The sequence below is a fragment of the Notothenia coriiceps genome, unplaced genomic scaffold (assembly GCF_000735185.1).
Source record: "Notothenia coriiceps isolate Sejong01 unplaced genomic scaffold, NC01 NC01_scaffold00020931, whole genome shotgun sequence".
In the NCBI taxonomy this organism is placed as follows: Eukaryota; Metazoa; Chordata; class Actinopteri; order Perciformes; family Nototheniidae; genus Notothenia; species Notothenia coriiceps.
In genome coordinates this window covers 95,725-116,703 of record NW_011353632.1, presented here as the reverse complement: position 1 = coordinate 116,703, position 20,979 = coordinate 95,725, and the positions used below count along the sequence as shown (strand labels likewise).

The 20,979-nt window shown below is 40.3% G+C and overlaps 3 protein-coding genes across 4 annotated transcripts in view; all 3 read right to left on the bottom strand.

The window, feature by feature from the left end:
* LOC104952994 (CAP-Gly domain-containing linker protein 2-like) overlaps nt 1-20,979 on the bottom strand; it is a 50,417-nt gene that overhangs the window by 6,516 nt on the left and 22,922 nt on the right. The window lies entirely within an intron of this gene.
* Nucleotides 976-13,214, bottom strand: cdh17 (cadherin 17, LI cadherin (liver-intestine)). Its single transcript, XM_010779894.1, has 19 exons — nt 13,164-13,214; nt 11,495-11,551; nt 10,911-11,006; nt 10,271-10,408; nt 10,030-10,165; nt 9,141-9,299; nt 8,643-8,795; nt 7,602-7,807; nt 7,364-7,495; nt 7,114-7,264; nt 6,179-6,388; nt 5,671-5,747; nt 5,406-5,594; nt 4,492-4,736; nt 3,475-3,605; nt 2,986-3,210; nt 2,769-2,879; nt 1,651-1,767; nt 976-1,505 (listed from the first exon to the last, which is right to left on the bottom strand). The coding sequence occupies exons 2-19, from the start codon at nt 11,540-11,542 to the stop codon at nt 1,414-1,416; spliced, it is 2,616 nt and encodes an 871-aa protein (XP_010778196.1). The 5' UTR covers nt 11,543-11,551; nt 13,164-13,214; the 3' UTR covers nt 976-1,413.
* Nucleotides 15,040-17,441, bottom strand: gem (GTP binding protein overexpressed in skeletal muscle). 2 transcript variants are annotated; one of them, XM_010779895.1, is made up of 4 exons: nt 16,675-17,441; nt 16,315-16,391; nt 16,002-16,206; nt 15,040-15,909 (listed from the first exon to the last, which is right to left on the bottom strand). In XM_010779895.1, exons 1-4 carry the CDS (start codon nt 17,027-17,029, stop codon nt 15,626-15,628), a joined length of 921 nt encoding a protein of 306 aa, XP_010778197.1. In that variant the 5' UTR covers nt 17,030-17,441; the 3' UTR covers nt 15,040-15,625. The 2 variants fall into 2 exon arrangements, with proteins under 2 accessions (XP_010778197.1, XP_010778199.1); XM_010779897.1 differs by having other exon boundaries at nt 16,315-16,388.

Here is a 20,979-nt window from a genome sequence, read left to right as displayed (position 1 = left end):
GGGGGGGGGGGGGGGCGGGCAAAGACGGATGCAATAGTACTGACTATTAAAGGTCCCATGTCATGGCCATTTTCTACTGATCATAATTCCATTGTTGAGGTCTAGAATATATTTATATTGTGCAATTTTCCAAACTCACATTGGTTTCTCATACAGCATCTCTGTATAGCATGTGTATTCACTCTCTTCACCGCTGAGAGAGTGTGTGTGTGTATGAGGAGCTCCATGGATTGGTCTATTTGGACAAATGGGTTCATTTGGGTATGGGCACGTCACTATACCCAGGAAGAAAAAAATAGAAAAAGAGAAATCTCCAACGAGGGGTTCTGAGGCAGCATAGACAGGTCTTTTCGGTGTTAGAGTTTTACTCGCTACAGGGTGCACTTTGAGGGTTTGTGACTCTGCAGACCATTTACATGCATAAAAACCTTCATAACACACAAGGGGACGGGTAATAACCGGAAAAGCATGACATGGGACCTTTAAAGGTACAGGGGTAGGTAATAATGGAGAAAGCAGCTCGAGTGCGCTAGAATTTGAAAGTACACAACCGGAAAAAATGTGGTCGTACTTTTTACAGCACCACGGCTTCCGCAGATGAAGTTTTTTTATGTATTTATTGACAAAGCATTTAATGTATTCATTGCTATCGGGATGTTAAGAGCATTCCATGGAATATAACAAAAAGTGTTTCTGAACTGAATTACCTACCCCACCTTTAAGCACATAATAAATATTAGTCGGAAATGGACTGGAGAGGAGAAAAACGTATTTGAAGTTTCAATGTTTGAAAGATCTGCTGCATCTAATTTCTTATCTGACATGCACCGTATGTACTTCACACACACCTACACAAGCAGCATACACACACACACACACACACACGCACGCGCGCACACACACACACACACACACACACACACACACACACACACACACACACATAATGATAATGTGAAAACAAAAGTGTTCCCCAGTTTCTTGTTTATTTGGAAACAAAGCAATGACTATTCCTTACAAAACACAGCAGTTATTGTTCATTACAGACAGAGACATTCTGGGTTTAAGATGTTTCTAAATAAGAAAGATATTTCCAGCTGTAACAACACATTAAGGCAGAAGAGAATTACTCACAAACGGTCTGGGCCAAAAACAAATTGGATTATGTGCGATAGTTTAGCTGCTAATTAAACAACCCGAGTCTAGGAGTGAACTTCAAATAAAATATGTTAACAAGCTTTATAAATGCATAATTAGCATGGGGCCACCTGACAGTTATTAACTGTGCACAGCACTTAACTCTCTCTTGTAAATACAATAAAATAATGTTGTGTTAATATGTGTGTTTGTGTTGGTGTGTGCGTGTTATTTTGTGTGTGTGTGTGTGTGTGTGTTTGTGTTTGTGTGTGGTCTCTAATTAATGGGATTCTTCTCTTCTTCATCCTCATTCAGGTTTCTCTTGTTCCCTTTATTAATACGTTTGATCACTATGACGAAGACAATGACTGCAACAAGAGAAAAAAAAAATCAGTCACCAACACGATACTAGATAACAACACAATATCCTACAGTATGAACAATGCCGGTTAAAACGTGAATTTGTTTTTCAAAGATAACAGAGTAATATATATGACAGTTTGTCAGACTTACGGCAGAATCCCAGAACGCCGGCCAGGATCCCGATAGTGGGTCCCATCCCAAAACCGAGTTTACGCTCCACTGGCGCCATGTAGCAGTAACCCAGCTCTGTGCAGTTACATACTCTCACTGGAATATAGGGAAGAGACACACACATGTCATCAAACTTTATATTTATATTTATAAAATACATGGTATGAAGTATATTATTATCGTTTAACTTTAGAGGAGGCAGCTTAGGTTAATCGCTGTATACGAATCGCATGAAAAGACACAGAAACAAAAACGATGACAGTTAATCTCTCCCATTACATTCTGTGTAAACTGTCTCTGTGTACAAATGTTGGTCAATTTTTCACTTTAAAACACAGGTTTGTATTTCAGCCCATATTATAATTTTTTTTTCAAACGTTTTAATTAAATCTGACCACTGTTTTTTCTGCTTCACTGTGTGACTCAGCATTCAACATTCATAGTGTCTCTCTAAACGCCTACTGGTCTCCCTTTCCTCTCTTTGCAACTAAGCCCCAAGCATATTTGTCCTTTATAAAGATATATATCTTGTTCAAAAGATCTTATTTCATGTTTAGAAAAGCTTAAAAAATACTATAGTGTTTTTTAAAACTCATCTAGTTTTTAGCAAATCAAACAGGAGGAAATGGTTGATTTGTTGGGGACTCATTTTAGCGGCAGATTATCATGTGTTATAGTTAACAGGAACAAGTTGCTGAATATTGGATTGATTAAAACAAAATTACTCTGCCTGTGTTTATGAAATTAAGGAATATGTGTAAATAGCTATGGATACAATAGGGATATGTGCAATTTGACGGACACTATGCATAGGTGCAATAGGGAAAGTGCAATATTTGATTTATGTATAAATACAATAGGGAAAAGTACAATATTTGATTATGTATGAATGCAATAGGGATATGTGCAATAGGGAAAGTTCTGTACCTGTATGTTTCTTGGCCATGTGATATGTGATCTCTGTTCTGTATCTATGACTGATTGTCCTAAATGTTTTATGGTTATTATCTCGATGCCCAAGACAAATTTCTCCTATGGGAGACAATAAAGCTCTATCTAATCTAATATTTTTACTACATATTGGGCTTTGAACTCACCCTCAAACGACTGTGTGACTCCCAGGCCTGTACTGTCTTTAATGCTAATGGGAATTACAAAGGTTTTATCTTCAATCGGAGATTTCCTCAGAGTCAGTGTGGCTGATGAACCTGTATAACAGACAAAGAAACACAAGAACAGTGTTAAGATTTGTAAAACGTTTTAGTTAACACTTTCTCTGCTTTCTTAAATGACTAGTAAAGAACGTCAGCGTACCGTCAACGCTCTTCAGTTCCCAGTTGGGAGATTTCTTGCCGTGGGCGAAAGCGAAGGTGAACGGCTGGGAGAAGGGAGCGCTGTCTGTGTCCTCGGCCTTGATGGTGACAGGCTTGGCGTTCTTCACACAGATGAAGGCCTGCTTCTCCGTCAGTTTGGGGAAGTTGTCGTTGACATCCAGCAGCCTCACAGACACCACACGCTCAGAAGACTTTTCTGGGTTCTCTTTAGAGATAAATCAAAAAGCATGAGAAAGGTCTCCTGAAACTAGTTTATTAAATAAAGGAAAACAATGGTCAGGTTTCAGTTTGTAAGAACATAAAATACTAACAACATTAATAATATTATCAAGTTATTGAATCCACTTCTGTACCAATGTTCCTTTGTTAAAGAGATCTTCTTAGTTGCTCTGCTCACCTAGATGTTTTCTTATAAATTAAAGGCACAATCCTTGAGAAAACATGACACTGTTAGAAGCTGATATCTCACCCTTCTCAAATGCAGTGACAGTGACTTCAAAAGACTCCAGCGTTTCTCTGTCCAGCTTTCCTTTGGTCTTGATCTCTCCTGTGGCAGCATCGATCTCCAGCCATCCTTGAGAGTCACCGTCCAACGTGAATCTGAACAACAATCACACACAAATAAGTGTGTATATTAGTAATATATATTATAAATCATCCACAGTACACCAGGCTCTGGACTGGGGGCCTGGGGGGGGATAATGGTAGTCAAAACAATTCAATAGCCTGGCTTGTGTACATGTCAAGTCCTAACAGTCGCAGTAATGGTAAAAACAAAGACAGTAATGATCCAGTGGAACATTTCCGTGTGTGTGTGTGTGTGTGTGTGTGTGTGTGTGTGTGTGTGTGTGTGTGTGTGTGTGTGTGTGTGTGTGTGTGTGTGTGTGTTCAGTCCTCTATCATACATCACATCTTGTTTAAGCAGATAAACAACATGGATACAGACTAAGTGTTGTCTCCCTCAGGTTTTTAGGAGTGTGTTTTGAAGTCCGTGTAAGGGTTTATAGCTCTGAGCTGTTTTTGTGGTTATTGCCTTTAAATAAAAAGTAAAACAATTATTAGTAATTTGATGTGTAGTTTAACATATTTAATTTTCTAAGATATTTAATAGTTCAACATTTCAATAGTTGGGAATTTTCTTAGTTGCTGACATTTTATAAAGGTTTGTGGGAGCTATTATTGAAGGGTTTTAGAGGAACTTCATATTAAAGCACAAGGCAGAGATTATTCTTTATTTCTACTGTTGTCAACAAATACCAACAGTACATAAGTCTATCTCCAACTTCCTAATGTTTTTCTATGCTGAAGACCCAAATCCTTACATTAAATGTAATTCATTTTGTTTCATAAAGAAGGATAAATATTAGGGAAGATATATCAGGCTGTTGGTACACTGACAATACATGTGCGAAGATTCAATTCCTACTTGATTTTAGTCTTCATGGTAGTTGGTGCGTGCTTGGTATGGCCTGTGTTATTTATTTACCGGATCTCTTTGCCCTCTGGATCTTTAGCCTCCACAGTGAGCAGCACCGATCCCTTGGTGGTGTTTTCGGGCACCGTCACATCCAGGATGTCCTGACTGAACTCTGGAGCCTCGTCCACGTCAGTGAGGGACACAGTGATGGAGGTTGTGGATTCGCTGCCGTACTCCAGACCCTTCATCAGCGGCTCCGTGTTACGAGCATCAATCTGGAGATTGTAGGTGACGGAGGACTCGAAGTCCAGAGGCTGTCAGGAGACAAGCAGGCGGGTTAGAAATAAAAAAGGAAATAAAATGTTGAAGGTCACAACACAGTCCTGACTCACAGGTTACATTTCTTGGAGAAGATGGCTGCCAAGAAAAACTCTCCACCCTGCTTATCCAAGGAATTGTATATTTAAAGTCGTGCTAAGCAGCTCTATCTACACATTCACGCACGACTACTTTCTATTTTGTCACACAAAAGTAATAATTCAGATCCAACAGCTTTACGAAGAATTACAGAAAAGAATGACCAACTATTTTGGTAGTTTTTTTATTCATTTATACCGGAAAAAAACACATTTCCTGCTGAAACGTGAGAATGTATAGCTTTTATTTTTTATATTTTAAAAAACGCTACACAGTTTTGGACTGCTGATTGGTTCAAACAAAAAATTCAAAATAACAATTGCTTAGACTGGGATTTTTGTTCTGCCATATTAAAGAGTAAAACATGTTTTTATTGATAAAACAAATCAATAAAATATAAAAGGATTAAAAATAGTAATCATCAGTTGCAACCATATATAAGCCATATATACCACACGAATGCCTACAAAACAATGAACGAATCAACTAACAGTTCAACACGGAACAGTTCCAGATCCAAACCATTGGAAGACCACATGGGAGATGTAGAAAAAGGAGTTACGTACCTTAGATACGACCACATGGCCAACGCCGTGGCCGTCGGTCTGCACACTGAAGACACCTTCATCATCTCCAGCTACGATGTGGAACTCGATGAGCGAGCTGCCGCTGTCGGGGTCATCGGCGTCGGTCGCTTTGATGGACAGCACGGTGTGTCCCACAGGAATGTCCTCAGACAGAGACTGAGTGCCGTACTGCACACAGAAACATGAATAAAATCAGCCAAACAGTGTGAGGAAAACGCGAGGAAGGTGTGGCTCACATACTTACATTGGTCTTCTCAAACTGAGGCGTCTCGTTATTGACGTCAATGACCTTGACGACGACCTTACATTCTGTGCTGTAAGCTGTGAGGGGAAACATTATTATTTTCACCTTTAGTGATTAGTAAACTACCAACAACAATAAATAAAATGAATTCAGTTATCACAGAGAACATACATTTCCGGGAAATAAATAAGGGATTGTGCAAGAAGCTTTTAACATTTAAGAAAAACTAAATAATATATAATAAAGTGAATTAATTCAGGGCTTTTTAACTTTAACTTGACTAAATCATTTTTAAAAAGTTTGTATCTATTACAAATAAAATAACGTTTGTTTCCTATAATTGCCCATTATATTGTAGAATTGGCAAAAATAGAAACAAATTTGGATTAAAAGGCAAAAGCTTGAGTCCATTAAGTTTTCAAAATGAATAAAAATATTACAACCATTTGACCAGTTTGTTTTTGTGTGACTTTTGTTTTCAGGTGTGTGACATGACACAGTTTGTTACCTGGGTCGTTGACTCTGACGTTGAGGTTATACACATGGTGGTTTTTCCGCTGCAGAGGGCGCAGTGCCTGGATTCTTCCGGAAGCAGCGTCGATGGAGAAGGCGTTGGGGGAGGTGGCTGGAATCTGGGACAGGATGGTGTAAGTGAGCAAAGAGTTTATTGTCCCGGCCTGATCGTCATCGTGAGCCAACAGCAGTCCAATCAGGCTGCCTGGAAGCACAAGAAACAGACTGTAAGAATAAACAGTCCAAGGGGCTCTGGTTACAGTCAAAGTAAACCCCGCTGTAGAAGACTGCAACGTTGACCAGAAAGGAGTAAACACAATTCAGGAGTTTTGTGTCAAAAATATCAATGATAACAATATATATTATTCAGAATGAGACGATTTTAGCCTACATCACAGGATGTAACAAACTTTGTTCTGTGTGCGTTTATCAAAGGACAAGAATAGAGTTTTCTTTTTGTTTAAATTTCACCCAATTTTCTTCTTTATGATATAGATATGTTTAATTATGTGATCTCAAGACAGGTGGTATTAAAGGTTAGTCTTTAACTTCACTTTAAGTATCAGTTAGTGAGTTGCAGTGGAACAAAGTACATTTACAGTACTTAGTTCAATTTGATCTACTAGACTTGAGTATTTCAATCTTATGTTAAATATGGTATTGTATCATACAAAATATAATTAACTTGTAAAATATCATTTATTATTATTAAAGATGCGTCCCTGCAGTATATAAAGTAGTTTCAATTTTCACCATTATTACCAGCTGCAACATTATAGTAATTCTTACAGATAGCTGAATCTACAGTTATTAAACATTAAATGTAAAGTACATATAACACATTATGTAATGATCACACACACACACACGGACACACACACACACACACACACACACACACACACACACACACACACGCACACATCGTACCTTCAGGCTCGTCCTCCTGCACCTCAAACTCAGTCTCCATATTTTCACACACGGGTGCGTTGTCGTTCACATCCCCCACCAACACGTGAATCTCCATGGGTGGATCCACCTGTTGCTCCATCTCATCCACTGCGAACACCACCAGGATGTACTGAAACACAAGTTCAACAATCATCCCTAGAAGTTTGAGAAGTTATTGTCATGTAGGATAACAGTGAGTTATTGGGCAAACTAAGCTGTTATTGTGTACCATGTCCTTGTCTTCTCTATCCAACTCCTCTGTCAGATGTATTTCTCCTTCTTCTGTGATCTGGAAGGGGAATTTCAGCTCTCGCTCCTTCTGGACTAACGTGTAGATGGCATTGGGCTCATTGGACTGGACCTGGATCCAGACAGGGAGGAAAGAGGCCAGATCGCGAAGGTTAGATTCTGGATATAAAGTGGATATGACATGATTGCAATTCTGCAGAGATAGAATCCCTCCGTACCTTTGCGATGACCTTAGGGTAAGACTCCTTCAAGTGCTCTTTAATAGTTATCGGGCCAGGATTGACCCAAAGGTTCTGCTGCACAACAATGTGCATAATGGCGTTTCCACTCAGCGCCGTCTCCGACGCTCCTCCCAGGTCCTGCACGCGCACTGACAGGGTGAAGTCTGGGTCCTCCAGGGGGTCCATGTTCCTCCTCCTCAATTCTGACACCACAGAGGAAGACACACGTTTTATCTAGAGCCACACAGGCAACAAAAACAAAGACTTTGGAGGGTTTAACATGACAAACTTATTTGACTAGATCTCTAATTTCAGAAAAATGAGTCACATGCTTCTCCCCGTCTACACTCGTCACCTCATCTCCAGATAAATCACACCAGCAGCACCAGCAGCTGGCAGGCGTCTCTTCCTCTGTGATTCTGTGTTTATCTACATTAACACCACCTCTCACTTTCACATTTGTTGAATGTGCTGAACTTGTAAAGGTAATGTACAATTAGTAAGTCATTGTTTTTTACTTAAGGTATTTCCATTTTCTGCTAATTTATACTTCTACTACACTATATCCCGGAGTGAAATATTATACGCCTTACTCCATGATTTTTATTTTATAAATGTAGTTAATAATTTCTTTGCAGATTCAGATTAGAACTTTATTGATCCTTTGATGAAAAGGGCAAGCTGCCTAGCAGTTTATAATATTGTAAAAGTATGCCAGATCTTTACCAGCAGCAACATTTAGGTAATATACATTTGAATGCATCACATTTTTATTCGAAATAAAAAAATATGATCCATTTTAATCAAATGGACCCTTCTGCATAATGAGTACTCTTACTTTTAGTAATTTGAGTACATTTTGATGCTAATATGTTTGCACTTTTTCTGTTAAATTCTTAATGCAGGATATTTTCTTTCAACAGAATATTTCTACACTGGGATATTTATTTTTTAGTTCAAGTAAAATATCTAAGTACTTCTTCCCCCGCTGAGTATGTGTAAGCATGTGTATTATTATTTGTGTTGCTGGGTACAAACCTGCTTTCTCCACACAGGTGAAGAAGGGGTTTTCCTCATAAGGGATGTTCTTCACTGGGCAGTAGTCGTCAAACTTCGTCCTCAGAGCGTCAATGCTGCGATCTTCTCCTTTGCCATAGTGGATGCCTTCTCTAGCCTTAAGCATCTTTTCCCCTATTTAAAGAACACACACACATTAAATACTGTTCAGTAAAATGGCAAACAGCTCACAGATGTAAACAAGCATCTTCAAACTCAGCCTTATTTACAAGCTCAAAGTAATCGGTGATCAACATCACGCGATACCTTCAGCCAATCTGCCTCCAATCAGCGTTAATCTCGCCTCACAAGATGAGCTGTGTAATCTGGATTTACAGTGGCACTATACTGCCAGATTACAGGCAGAGATGGACAGATTACAGACTTTCTCACGGAGGGTGCTCTTGGTTCTGTGTTCCCCGACGTCTGTATGTTCATGTATGTGTGTTAATGACAGTGTGTTAATGAAAGTGTTAGTACCTGCTTCTGTGGTGGAGATCTCTCCGGTATGGGGGTCCACCTGGAACAGAGGGACTTGGTGGTTGTTGGGGATCTGGCTGACCAGGCTGTAGCTCAGGTGAGCGTTTGGAGTCTCTGGGTCGTCCCGATCAAATGCAAACACTTGTGCAAATGGGGTACCTGAAACAACATACAAAACTGATTTATAAAAACTGAAGTCTTATCCCAGTGAAATAATCTCTGAGTATTTCAAACCGGAGAAATGTAATGATGTCAGGCAACAATAAGGCTTAACCCACACGCATGCCAGCAATCCTGCTTTCTAATGCTTCTAGATGTTTATCACACAGTTTTTTATTGCCATACACATTCAAAAGTACATCATGTATTTTCCTTAGAGCCTTATTATTGCACAGTAATACAGCTGTAATGAAGGAAATGTTTTCCTGCCAATGCATCCTAAAGAGCAGCTACATCGAATACACTACAGCCCAATGCCAAAAAGCAACCCTTAAAATACTGTTCTCCTATTTAATTTTCCCTTAGGCAATGAAAAAAAGTATTCTTATTTCATAATATATATTAGAAAATGCATTTGTATTGTGTGTACGCTTGGTGTCACTCTACATTGAAACATGTCTCGTGAAAAACTTTAACAGTATTCCTTTTTTACTCTTTCCTGTTTTCCTGTTATTCTCTGACGGTTTAAGGTTGAAATACAATTATTTTCCGATGCCAATGAGATACACAACTCCTGCCAGAGGTTTCACACAATTTTACTGATGCACTTAACCCTCCAAGATGTGAAGCCATGCCCCAGCAAAGGTGGGGTAAAAGGAAGAAATGTCTCCCTAAAAGCCACTCGAGCAGTTTTCACAAATACCCGGACGTTCACCAATTTAAAACACACCTGTTGGACTGTTTTCTCTGACCACAGCTGTGTAGGTGCTCTGGTTGAAGTAAGGAGCATTGTTGTTCATATCCACAACATTTATCGTCACATAAATTGGGCCATCCACAACTTCCTCATCTGCCAGTGCCTCCACCTGGATGAAGCCACACAAACAAACAAGCACAAGTACATATAAATAAAGTTTTATAGTGACTACATTTATGCTGTGTATTTGCAAGAGGAGAGAGGACCACATTACCATGAGCATGTAATGATCTTCTTGGGACCAGTCCAGAGGCTTCTCCAGGTACAGCCACCCGTCCTGTGTAATCCTAATGTCTTCCTTACCTTCTCCACTCAGCCTGAAATTATTTACACCTAGATGGGTCACCTGAAACTATGAAGGGAAAGATGGTCACTTAACGATACAAGTTGTTACGAAACACATTCACTGCAGGTAGGACACACATGTCTTTCTAGTGATTATCATTATTATTGGAAAACAGACTTGAATAAGGTCACCATGCATAACATATAAATACATGGCGACATTGTGTAAGTCTGGTCTTTGTTATATCTGAATAACTGTTTTTAAAAAAGCTTTCATTTTCACCTATCCAACATAATAGAGCTAGACCGCTTTTTCAAATCTCTCATGTAACCACATAATAGAAATTCACATAGAACAATTTATTGATAGTTATTGTTTTTAAAGATAACAGCCTATATTGCTCAATCTCTACCCGGGAGTCACATTAATTATCAACACATTTATAATTGTTAAACCTCTGATGCGTTGAAGTAGTATGAAGTAGTGTTTGAGGAAAAAGGTAAATATACATGAAAATTGTACTTAAGTGTAGTGTTTGAATAATTGCTTTTAGTTATGTGTGTAATACCTGATGCATGGCATATGGCACTGGTGTCCCCTCTGCCACATCCAGCTGTGTGTTCTCAAACAGTCCCTTCTTTTCCTCCAGATCCTTCCCGAAGGCCTATCAGAACAGAAACAGAGGTCAAAGGTCACTGAATACACTAGAGGCTGAGTTCAAACTGAACCTCTCACACTCACACACACATTAGCACTTTCAACTTGATACTGCAGCTGAATGTAGTCAGGCATTGAGGGCATGTTTTACAGCCAAGTTATTTATTGAACCAAGAATACATGACAAGTGGGGAACTCTTGTATTTCGCTGCAGGACAGAGCAAAGTCTACGGACAAAAGACTAATGCTTAGTTTAGTAATATTCACACTTCCTTTATGCGTTTTAAATAAGTAGCCAAAAGCTTTCTTGCACACATTTCTTTAACTTGGTTATCAATATTTTCTTTGTTCAAGATTGTCAAGCCTATACTTCCTGCACCTATTAATTGTTCATGAATGAATCCAATAGCCTTTTAAGAGGGTCCTCTGATTGTGCATTTACTATGAATATGAATTAAAGGATAGGAACAACAGTTGGCAGTGTTATGTACTCACAATGCTCAACAGGAGTGGGAGCAACCACAGATGCATCATGGGTGTCATGATCACAGCCTGGGAAGGAAGAGGAGATATGGGGGATAGGTGTTATTAAAACATGGTGAAAGGGCCCGGGAAAGAAAGAGGTTGAGGAGGCAGAGGTGACATGAGAGGATGGTTTAAATTAAGCCCTTGAAAATAAAAAGACATTATATAAGATTTGAATACTGTGCCCTGCTGTTAAATTCACATCTTTTGCTAACGGGAATTATGGGAAATGGTGTCGATAATTGTTACTGAGTCCTTCTAGAAACAATTAACCCCAGTGTGCTTCAGTACACGACTTACTCTGTTCAGCAAAATTAGTTATTGATTCATAAAGACAAGGAAAATGTGTCCTTGGATATCTACACATGAACATGGTATCTCCTTGTGTGGCTCCACCCACACATCCAGCTCAACCACCCACCTCAGCACACAGCAGAAACTGAAAGTCAGAGCTCAATTGCATCGCCAGACTTTTAAAAAAACAATTTTTCACACAGGGTATCAACATGACAAAGGTACCCAAAGCTCAATGTGGAAACCTCAATGAGTTTACAGCTATCTCAGAGTTTAGAATAACATAACAGCCTCCATTGTGTGTTTGTATAGGTGGGTGTGGTTTCATTTTGTACAAATTGATTGATAGCAAACACTGTCTCTCTGACATCCAAAATGTACAAAGTGTTTCAAAGACGTTATGTCCAGATAACAGCAGAATATATGTTCAATACTGTTTGAGGGAACATCACAATGACTACGCTCTGGACAATGACAGTATTCATTCATGTGGAACAAGACTAAACTAACTGATTGTGTTAAGAAAATGTATCAGGATTGTATAGAAAAGTTGTCACGTTTGAGATATGCAGACTTGTAAAATGCAGCGTAGAGAGGAGGCTAAAGTCTGCGGCCACAGAAAAGTGAAGGTGACATTGAGTCGCGGCTAATGACCTTATTGTAGCACAGCACACCTTTAATGTCACCGCTCTGGTACACTCCTTAATATAAGATAATATAAGAAAGCAAGGTAACTTTTGTTCAATTTCGCTTGAGTTCAACTTTAATTCGGATTTTGTCTCCATAGGATCACTACCTCTGCTGACGGGAATATTCAAACAAACAAGACATTTCTGGCACTACCATTTAACAGAAATCACTTTTAATTTAAGCTTGACTTCCTGTGAGGAAAACACTCTGTAAGTGGATGTATTTAATGTATTTGTCGCAACAAGGATTGATGTAAGTATGATGAAATAACTTCGGTGTTGCAGGCCCTTTCTTCCTCCTTTTAGCAAATTGTCTCAATGACCTTTGTCAGTCTGCATTTCAGCTCTTATAACATCAAATATAGTGCCCCATACAGGTATTATCCCCTGAAAGCCAGGCACTGAAGACAAACCAGGAAGCCACCAGAGAGGAAGGACAGGTCGAATGTCAGATTTGCCAACGCCTGATGCAAAGGCCCTGCCAAAGTCAACTGAAGATCACAGCCTTTCTGAATTTAACTAAAAGCACCTGGCACACTAAACACATCCAGTTAAACCCAAAGAGGCAGATCAGTTTCTGTCCAATTCTCACATCAAAATCTACCCCAAATATTCAACATTTCCAAAGCTAGGAGACAGAGAGTGAGCAGACTTACCTTTCTGAAGCGATCTAGCGAGTCACTCCCTAGACCTCAGAGTGATCTTAGCAGCCCCATCCTGTCTGGTCAAACGTTAACCAAGCGCTAACCAGCTATGTTTTATTGAATCTAATGATTGTCTAATCTCCCTGCCCTCATGAGGAGCTAGCCAATGGGAGAGAAGCTGACAAGGGAGAAGGAGACAGGAAGAACAGAACAATGATTCAGACAGTACTGTAAAAGACAAACAAATGATCACTTAATATTAGACACTGATTTTTACATAAATACTCACCAGGTATAGATTGATAGTGGATTATAGTAGCAAACAAACAAGCTGAAGGATTTTCAATTGAGTATTTTTGAGACAACAGGTGTGTTCATTGAAAAGAAAAAGAGAAAAACTTGGAATGAAAAGGGTATAACAATGGGGGTAAATGTATGTAGAAATCTGCTATTCAGCATTTTAGTTTCTAAATTCCCCTCAGACTTTGACCTATGCACCTCTGCACTGTTAGATTTTCCATTAGTAGCAGTGCCTGATAAGAGCTGTGTGTGCATAGACAATAGGACTCACAGATTACACTCACAATCCATTGCATCATAAGAATGCAAACCTATGGGGTCATCTGGTGTGATTCAGCAGGTCAAGGGACAGTCTATAAAAGTCTTCAACAGCAGGTGAGATTCCTCCCTAAACTTTCCCACCTCTAGAAAGTTTATAACGCCATCAAAAACCTGAAAGCCCATGTTTTTCTTCACGTGTTATTATTAATTGATGGTATAGTTAATAGGAGCATTTAACATAGACAAATGACAAAGCAAGTTGCCAAACAAAATCTGGGGGATTAGAACAGGAATGTAAAAGTAAATGCTGAATACCCCTAGATACATTTAAACACACATAAAAACATAACATTAAAAGAATAGAGATGAGTACAGCTTTGTTTCTGAACTAACACGAGTGGTATCTCTCTTTAAAGCGGTGAATTTGCAGCACACTTCAAGTGATCAGGTAGCCATTTCAAGGAATTTGTTCCTTTCACAGAAAAAGCTGTCCGAGCAAAATATGTTTTATCTGACAGAAGCCACATCAAGCTGCTCTAGTGGATCTGCTGCAGCTCTGTAATCTCTTGCTGTATTTGCTTTGAAGATGACGAGTCCAATACACTCAAGCTTTATATGATAAAAACAATAATGTGTGTAAGAATCTTGTTTTAACTTAAAATGTGGCAACAATAGTACTTTATTCATTTTTTGTCCAATATTTTCAAGATTTGTACTGCTTTCACATTTATCACCCGACCTCACATTTAGCCAGAATTATCTCCAAAACACCCTAATGCTACACAGGCTATTATCATGGGCTAAAAGCTGCAGGCTTGACAAGCTGCGGAAAGCTGCTTGGAAACAACACAGAGCTTTATGTGAATCTGCAACTGTAGAATAACAGGCTGTGTGTGAGTCACCGTTTCACAGCACCGTCATTTAACCAGAACCTGTGAGTTGATGGCTCAGCGGATGAAACCATGAATTCAGATGGAGGGGACTCTGTTATCTAATGTTTGCTGCTCTGCCTTCTGATAGATGTTCTGGCTCCAACACCATCTGCCTGACGGTCACTCAAATGAACATACACAAAACACTTCCTGGGAATGTTACCATGGCAATATATTTTACCTATTTTCTCTCATGCAGACAGACAAACATAAAAAGGGGACTTATGTGTTTCTAAAAGTTCAGCTTTAATGTCACCTGACTCATCTTTTGACAGCTCAGTTGTGTCTCCTTTGTATCAAAGCTGAGTCACCCATCTCATTGTTAATTTTGAGATGACAGACAACAAGCAACAGTTTTTTTGTATTATCCAAAATTGGATGATGTCACTTTATTTCAATAAACAACACTGAAACATACAAGTAGCAAAACACATCATCAGTCTGTTATTTATTACAGAGTGCAAAGACAACACGTAATAAATCAAATCAAAGAAACCACTAGATGATCATCCTCATATTTAATCATCAATAGCTTACAACTGGTAATCTCAGCACTTTGACAGACGACACGATTGGGAGGGATGAGAGCTAAAGGATGAGGAAAGAGAGATGGCAGGAGAGAAAAGAACAATATGAATGCATTTGTTCAAAACACAGAAACATTACAGCTTTCTCTCAGTTTCCATCGGTGATCCTCCAACATTAATGCCTCATAAACACATGAAGTCTTTGCGTCAAGTCCATTGCAAAGGCTGTGCTCTTCCACTCAGTCTGCTTTAGAGAGCAGCATATGGATGCATTGCCGAAAAGTTGCAAACACCTCTCAGGTACACCAGCCTGGCTCAGTGTGAACACTGAGGACTGAGGTTTGAACCATCCAACGTTTAGCCCTTCAGAAGCAGGTGTCACCATGTTCTGCTCTCCAGGTTGGAGTCTGCTTTAAAGGTTTGGCGCAGAGTTAAACCAAACTCCGTCAGGCTCCTACAGCACGGAGAGATCATGGCAGGACTTAGACTTGAGCCATAACGCCACACTAGGATTGTTCTTTGCCACCACCTTGTCTAGGAAGCGTTTTGCCTTCTTAGGGAGGCTCTCTCTGCGTGCGTTACAGTTTATGTGCCTGCGGTGCCTGTTGGCTTCCTTGGATTCTCGGCGTAGACGCAGCTGTCGCACCATGCCGTGAAAAGCCTCCCACACGTTGTGCTGCATGGCGGCTGAGGTTTCAATAAACTTGCAGTCAAAGACAGCAGCGCAGGCACGACCCTCTGAAACAGAAAGCCAATGATGAGTACTTAAATAAGTTAAAACCTTACAGTGAATAGTGCTCATTACGCACAGACAGGGATTGTATCCTCACCACTGACAGACACCTCTCTGCGTCGCACCAGGTCACATTTGTTCCCCACCAGGATGATGGGTGTGTGTTGTGCAGGACGGACGCACCGCAGGCTGATCCTGAGCTCAGAGGCTCGCAGGAACGAGGCCCGGTCAGTCACAGAGTACAGCAGCAGGTAGGCATCACCTGTCTGCATGCAGGGTTCCTGAGCACATTTGTTGTCAGTCTGAAAACACAAATAAAAACAGTTAGATTCAATATTTTCACTTAGATGTGTACAGTCAGTGTGCCATCATCTGAGTCACACAAGTCAATGTAGCTGTTTCTATCTCACCTCTGCATCCCATGTGTCAAGAAGTGTCAGAGTTGCAGGCTCTCCATCTACCTCAATTTCCTTCTCACACACCTCTTCTGGAAAGAAACACATAACAAACAAAGGGGAACACTTTAAAAGTGAAACAATAGGCTTATATAAAAAAAATAGGAACAATATTGTGCTTTTTTAGTGCCGTGAACAAATGCAAGGTAATAGTCTACACACTGACATAATAGTGTCCTTATCAGATGTTATGCCAATACTAGATTGTATTATGACAAAAAGTACGTTGTCATTTATTCATGTGGATTTCTTTTTTTTGTTGCCGTTTATCAAAAATAAAGTTTCACTATAGTTATATTTGTCGTCTTTCCTCACCTCCACACAGCTCGCAGTCATCGCTGTCCATGCTGTCTGCTGCTCCGGCGAAGATGTTGGCGAAGGCCGTCTTTCCGACCCCGCTGGCCCCCAACAGCACCACCCGGTACGGGCCGCCGGGCTCCGCAGACTCCCCGGCGGAGTCGGTGGAGATGAACGAGTCTGAGGACGACCAGCTCAGGCGGCTCCCGTCCGACTCCCCGGCGGAGTTGGTGCAGGACTTGGAGCGGGAGATGCAGGCGGGGACCCGGGCCAGGAGGCTGTCGGTGAGCTGCTGGCTGCCTGGGTCGCAGATGCTCCAGCGGTGCAGCTCGGTCTGCAGGCGGAGGCTGTGCCGGCGCACACTGGACAGCATGGTGCCGGGGGTTAACGTGAGGGTGAGCTGGATTTACCGGTGTGATTTAACCGATGTGGAGCTTTAACTTCTATTAGGGAAAACACCCTCGACAAAAAAGTTGCTTTACAGTTTATCCGCTTCAAAAACACATAAAATGCCAGTTTGTTTCCTGGAGATTTACTTACAAAATGCACTGAAGTCCCGTAGAAACAAGACAGTAACACAAGTAGACTTAGTTTATCTTCTGCAGTTTTACTCCAACAGTAAGTTATTGCACCCTGCCTGATAAAAATAAATTATTCCTAGGCTACTATAAAGATCAGATGCAAAAAGGAGTGTCCCGCCTTAAAAAACTAAGTTCACAGGAGCATTGCAACCATACAGTCTATGATTGCAACACATTTGATTGGTAAATCCCGGAGCGATTTAATGTGCCTGCTACAGTCTGTCAGTAATCTCCATCTGAGTTTGTCTCTAATGCTCTGATGGGGTTTCCCTGCAGTTTATATAAAGAGGAGGATGAGGGGGAGGAAGAGGAGGAAAAGGAGGAAAGGGAGGGGGATGACACAAGTGGAGCATGAGTGTTCAGTGTGATGTGTTGGGTATTTACTTTCATGACTCATTCGCTCACTGTCTGGCAATGGACTGTTTCTCGGCTTATATCTACACCAATAGGCAAAAGGGATATAGAATTAATCTATTAACAAATCTTCACAGAATATAGATTATGTTTTCTGCAGATTAATGTGCTCTTGACTTGCATTGATAATTCAGAGACATGGGCCGGAGACCAGTGGTGCAGCAGGGCCGTTTCTAGCTTTTTGGGGACCCTATGCAAGATGCTGTTTGGGGGCCCTAGTTTTTACAGTTTTTTAACTACAATGGGGGGATTTTTTTTGTTAGGGAAGCCTTAAAGAGAATCTGTGGAGATGCATAAATATGTTACACTTTAAGAGGAAAACAGGCTAATTTCACAAAAAACAAGTAATTGCAACTTACAAACAATTATATTAAAAAGGTCAACAATAAGGCTCCTCTACGTCAATAAATGCAAGAGATGCAGCATTTTCTCAACAATGTATAATTTACATTTGTCATCTTCCTCAGACGTCACTCATTGGGTGAGCCCAACGATGATTTGGACTTTATTTCCCCAAAAACCCAAGCCACAGCTTTGCTATCATTGCAGTTTAGTTGTGTTTATATCCTACATTTGATTTTTAAGCATATGATGCTTCACCGAACACAGCAGGGGGCTTGGCTGTCTACAAATAAAGAATTTTAATTCTCCCCAAATATATTGAGGCTGAACCTGAACTTTCAGCTTGGGGGCCCTCTAGTGGCCGCGGGGGCCCTATGCATCTGCATAGTCCGCCTATAGGAAGGCCCTGTGAGCTAGTAAGGTAGCGTTATGCAGACAATAAAAAGACAGTAGATGCTAAAATGTGCAATAAGTAAAAGTAAAAAATACAAAAAAGTTCAGGAACAAAGATCTTTTTACAACAATAGGTGATGACAATATGTCATGTTTTGTTAAATTATGAATGGAACATGTCCTCATTTCATTCATCAGTATTTTTGAATGTTTTTATCTGCACCACAGTAACCGCATGATTAAACATTTCAGTCACCAGGGCCCAGGAGTTCAAAACTTTTAATCTCAATCAGATCCGATCCGATTTTGAAATCCCCTTTTTTGTGATCCAGGATCGGCCAGATGTTGTCCCTGGAGTTTAAAGCAATTCAGGATAGGATCACCCTGATCCAGATTACGATTTTTCAAGATGACTAGATCCTGAATATCAGTGCTTTAATCCTACCGATCGCCATCTAGTGGACATGAAAAAATAATACAAGGAAGACAAGAGACCACATTGCAGAGACATCTATAATGTTTAATTATATTTTTTTATTTGAAAGGTGATGACAGATGATGGACTTTTTTTTTGTTGATAATTTTTTACTTTAATCTAAATTACATTTGTGATTGACAATCTTTGCTGTGATACTTTTATGAGCATAAACATTTATGTCATCAACATTCGGTTGAAAACAAAATAGGCCACCACAATCGTGAGCAAAAATGGAAAAAATAAAATGTATTTCCCATGAAGGCTAAAAATGGTGTATAATTTCAGTTAACAAACTTTGCCATCTTATTTAAATTGAAACATATTTTAAAATAAATTGTACAGTACATTTTGCTCTGGTAATCCACTGGAAATCCACCCCTTTGGTGGGATCAGGGTAATCCAGTTTTTTGGGATCAAACTGATCCCAATCCTGTGCTGTTGGTTTGAACTACCCGTTTTGAAGATTTGATCCAGATTAAAGCTTGGATTGGATTTCCTGATCTGATCGGATATGAAAGTGATCCTAATCCTGGTTTTTGGTTTTGAACTCCCCAAAATCCAAATCTGATGACAGTACCTTAGGTCGATGTACTTACTGAGACTAGTGGGAGTATCGTGTGTTGGCCGGACTCCAGAGACTCGTTCTGAGGATATCCCGACTATTAATTATCTAAAATTTAGCTTAGCGCTAAACTTACTACGTTATAAAAAAACTTGTAAAAATAAATAAATACAAAAAAAAGAAAAGAAAAAGAACACACAGCAGTAGGTGTGGTTAGTCTTCACGACACCGGGTGTACATAGTCGGTAACAATTGGTTAGGTCTTCAGGGTACTATCTTCCACTATCTGTCTAACTCGGTTAGTGTGTCGGTTCAGAAACTTTCACGGACGAAAAGTTTACCGAAGTTACCTCGGAGAGGATCTACCAAACCAACTTTCGGTAGACTCAGTTCCAATCATTTACGAGGTAGGTTACAAAGATAATGTCCTCACCTTAGAATTTGACTTCGAACTGAATTTTCGTTTGGGTTGCCTTCAAGTACATTCAAATCAAGAAGTGAGCATCGAGACCACGACAGCCCTACCACTCGTAATCTCTGCCCTCGTACAGGATGAATTCCCACCCGGGGCTTGCTCCGATTTCTGTTTCCCACACAGCACAAAACGGAAAACTCACCGCTCAACCAAAAAAGGGTTCCGAAAACTTTGGTTTGAGGGGTCTTTTTATTCGTCAGGAGACGAGTTTATTCTCCTTTAAAAATTCCCCCGTCAAATTCCTGCGTGGGAGAAGGCTTTCCGGAAACTCAGCAGCTCCTGCCACTCAAATCACAGAACAATACCACAAAGATGGGCAGCGATACTGAATGGACGACAACAAAATACCGGAAAATAAGATCGTACAATTATCAACATGACAGCTTAACATGTACGGCACACCTCCCACGATACCATTTCTCTTCAAAAACACAACAAAAAAAATAAGTTTTTGAATTTTTTTTCGAAAAGAGGTTTTGTTGACCACTTTACCGACTTACAAACCCTAATCCCTAGACCAGAAACTCGTACAAAAGAGAGAGTCACTAGGACGACGCAATACAAGTTACAAACAAAAAGTACACAGCACAGAGAACTACACCAGAAACAACTGCAAGTGTGTACCTCGTCGACACTACGGTCAGTGCTAAAAAGTCTGAACTAGTCCTGGTAAGTTCACAATAGCGTAGCATAGCATTTTCCTACTGTCTCTCTAAAGTCAGACATTTGTGAAGGCAAGTTGAAACTTAAGAACTACTTGTTTGTTCGTACTAACCGGTCGATTACCCTAACTGAGTACAAATGTCTGGTCGTCTTTGACTGGAGGGACCGACGTGGTCCGCTGGACCGTCTGGCAACTACATTTTTAGCTGAGACCCGCAGGAGGCATCTGCCGAGGTGGAGGGGTCCAATGACCTCCAGGTATCGGTCTCCCGCTCCTCCAGCAATGCTCACTGGGACTGGTAGTGACTCTTGCTCTCGTCCTGTGTCGCGTCTCCTTCCAACAATTCTCACGACCCTGTCCGACGATTAACCACAAGACCCGGGTCCTCAAGTTTTGAAAATTAGGGAATAGACT